The sequence below is a fragment of the Solanum lycopersicum genome, chromosome 12 (genome assembly GCF_036512215.1).
Source record: "Solanum lycopersicum chromosome 12, SLM_r2.1".
Lineage (NCBI taxonomy): Eukaryota > Viridiplantae > Streptophyta > Magnoliopsida > Solanales > Solanaceae > Solanum > Solanum lycopersicum.
The window spans coordinates 23,034,051-23,036,993 of record NC_090811.1 but is presented as its reverse complement, the minus strand read 5'-3'; the positions used below and the strand labels follow the sequence as shown (position 1 = coordinate 23,036,993).

At 37.2% G+C, this 2,943-nt stretch overlaps 1 protein-coding gene across 1 annotated transcript; it reads right to left on the bottom strand.

Annotated features, from left to right (window-relative positions):
- Window positions 1-1,069: 1,069 nt before the first annotated feature.
- LOC138340260 (uncharacterized) lies at window positions 1,070-2,061 on the bottom strand. The gene is made up of 3 exons (XM_069291974.1): window positions 1,980-2,061; window positions 1,786-1,895; window positions 1,070-1,381 (listed from the first exon to the last, which is right to left on the bottom strand). Exons 1-3 carry the CDS (start codon window positions 2,059-2,061, stop codon window positions 1,070-1,072), a joined length of 504 nt encoding a protein of 167 aa, XP_069148075.1.
- Between the last annotated feature and the right edge of the window lie 882 nt (window positions 2,062-2,943).

Sequence of the window (2,943 nt, the reverse complement as noted above, 5' to 3'; positions counted from 1 at the left end):
GGTGCACCCCACGGTGAAATACTAGATCAAATGAAGCCCTCAGAGATCATCATTTTGGCCTTAAGGTTAGAAATAAATTGACCCATAGGAGCAATGCTACTACCCTTTCAATCTAAGATTGGCTTATCTGCAAATTGGAAAAAACCTAAATCCTATTTCTTCAATCTACTAAGGTATAAAATGATTGTAACCAATCCATTCCAAGAATTAAATCGAATTCTACCATTTCTAACTCTACTAGATCTGCTGAGTTGATTTTCTGAGAGACGGTGATAAGGAAATTTATTTATTCCCATCTATCATAACTAGGTCATCGATTGGAGTAGAGACTGAGAATGGTTCTTAGAGAGTCTATGGACTAATACTGAATTGGATTGCTATATAAGGAGTTACAAAAGAAATAGTATCCCCTAGATCTAACAACACATAAAAATCAAGGTTAAAGACTCGTAATGTATTAGGGACTACATTAGGATAACCTTCCCGATCGTTCGAGCCTAAAGAGCATACAACCTGTTCTGTCGCTGACCTCCACCTGTACCAGATGAATTATCATGCTGAGTAGGGATAATTGTTTGTGGTTCTTGATTTATAAACTGAGTTCTACCATTTCCATATCCTTGTCACTGTCTAGAAGGACAGTCCCTAAACTTGTGACCAAAGTGACCACATCCAAAACACCCTTCCTTTCCTTCTAGGCACTCGCCCGGATGTTTCTTACCAGGCTTAGGGATAGATTGGTAAGTGTTGGTGCCTGAAACACTTCTCTGAGACTTAGATCCTGGTGCTCTAACCTTCTAGTCAAACCTGTTCTTGGATGAAAGAACACTAGTTGATGAAGGAGCTGGAGATGAGAACTTCTGCTAACTCTACGAGCGATTTCCACCACAAAATTTCTACGAACCTGACAACCATACAACTTGTTCTAGTGCTCATGACCACCTATACTAGATGAGTTGCCTTGTTGAGTTAGGCGCCTTGCTGGTGTTGCTTAATTTGTAGACTGAGCTCTACCATTTTAACCTCCTTGACCTTGTCAAGAAGGACAGTCTCTCAAACAGTGACCAGACTAACCACATCTAAAACACCCTTTATTTCCTGCTAGGCACTCGCAAGGATTCTTCTTATCGCACTTAGGGCAAGTGGGGTATGTCTTTGTGCCTGAAAATCTTCTCTGTGAGTTAGAGCCTGATGCTCTAACCTTCTGGTAAAACCTGTTCTCGGAGGATGGAAAGCTAGCCGATGAAGGGGTTGGAGATGAGCATTTCTGCTGACTCTGCAAGCTATTTCCACAACCTGATTTCTGCTGAAAATAGTCATAGTTCTGAGTCCTAGCCTTCTTATTTTCTTGAGCCTGTTCCCTAATCTTATCACTGTCAACCTACTGAACCTGAGTCATTATCCTAGAAATATTCATATCTCTAAGTAACATAGAATTTCTGCACTCAATTTTCACCAAGTTTGACACTACATACACAAACTTATTCATTTGAGCCATGAAGTAAGTAACCATGTGAGGAGAAAACCTGGAGAGTTGGTTAAACTTCATCCCATACTCTTGGACTTACATATTTTCTTATTTCAAGTTCATGAATTTCTGAGGCGTTGCCTCACTCAACTCTATTGGTAAACACCTATCGAGAAAAGTCTCACTAAATCAATACCAAGTGATAGGATCTGCATTTGCACCCTATTCATCATCCATTGAGTGTATCATATATGAGCAACATCTTTCAACTTGTATGATGCCAACTGAACACAATCATTCCAAGTGAATTACATTACCTCAAAGATCTTCTCGATCTCCTCCAAGAAATTTTGAGGATCCTCATTATTCTCTGATCCTAAGAACTCAACAGGATTCATTCTAACATAGTTATGGACTTTTGTTGCTTCTAATCAACCATTTTAAGTCACAGTAGCATGAACTCGATTATTCTTGTTAGTCATACTCTAAGCGAACATCTGTATGACATTACTAAACTTAGCATTGGAGAGTTCAAGATCAGGGACTGGAGGAACAGCATTAGGATTCCTAGCATTAGCTCTATGAAGAGGCATAATCTTCAACATAAAATGTCAAGTTAGAATAAAATAAGATCATAATTCACGCACGATAAGAATACCAAGAAAGTGAAGTTTTCCTTAAAATACTTTCTCGCCTCCGTCTACTTAGATTTGGTGCACTTCAAACCCATGAAAAAACTCTACTAACTGTGGCTTTTCAGACATCATAGAACTGTTGAAACTAGTGCTCTGATACAATGTTTTGTCATACCCCGAGCTACCTCTGATACACGTACACAAAACGTAGGACAACAAAGGATCCCACGCTAACCTGCTAGAATGATCATGAGCATACTAAAGTATATAAACTATTGAGGAAACTAAATCATAATTTTAAATTGAAAAGATGATGAATGCCTATATTCTATAACTAAGATAAATGAAATCAATGATTTTAATATGAACAAGTTATTAACTCAATTGTAAGCTGAAACTATGAATGAAATAAGCATCTAAGCTAGACTAAAAATACTAGGAAAAGACTCAGCTTAATCTTGCAAAAATAGAAACTAAATGACTAATTACATGAAAAGAAACCATTACTTTTCTATTCGGGGAATGAGGACTCACCACTGAATCTGCTGACTAGAGCTCAGAAATCGATCAATGCATGGTTTGGATGTTGATAACATGAACCTACATCACGAGAAGATGTAGCACATCTATGCCTCAGTACCTGAAAAGTACAAAGAATGTAGGATATAATAACTCTGAAATAAAACATAACTTCACCATAACAAAAGCAAATATAATAATCTGAACATAATATACTTATTCTGAGCTAACTTAGTTGAATTATCAATTTAGAACATGCTGAAATAGAATATTGAATATACTAATAAATGTTCAATGCAAAAAGTTATACTGAAGTGTGGA

What these genes read in the sequence shown, in the direction of transcription:
- LOC138340260 (XM_069291974.1), bottom strand. Translation starts at nt 2,061, where the DNA reads ATGCCTCTTCATAGAGCTAATGCTAGGAATCCTAATGCTGTTCCTCCA. An exon ending in ACTCTCCAATGCTAAGTTTA is followed by an intron (nt 1,896 to 1,979) that starts GTAATGTCATAC and finishes ATGGTTGATTAG; the next exon opens with AAGCAACAAAAGTCCATAAC. An exon ending in AGATCGAGAAGATCTTTGAG is followed by an intron (nt 1,382 to 1,785) that starts GTAATGTAATTC and finishes CAGGTTCAGTAG; the next exon opens with GTTGACAGTGATAAGATTAG.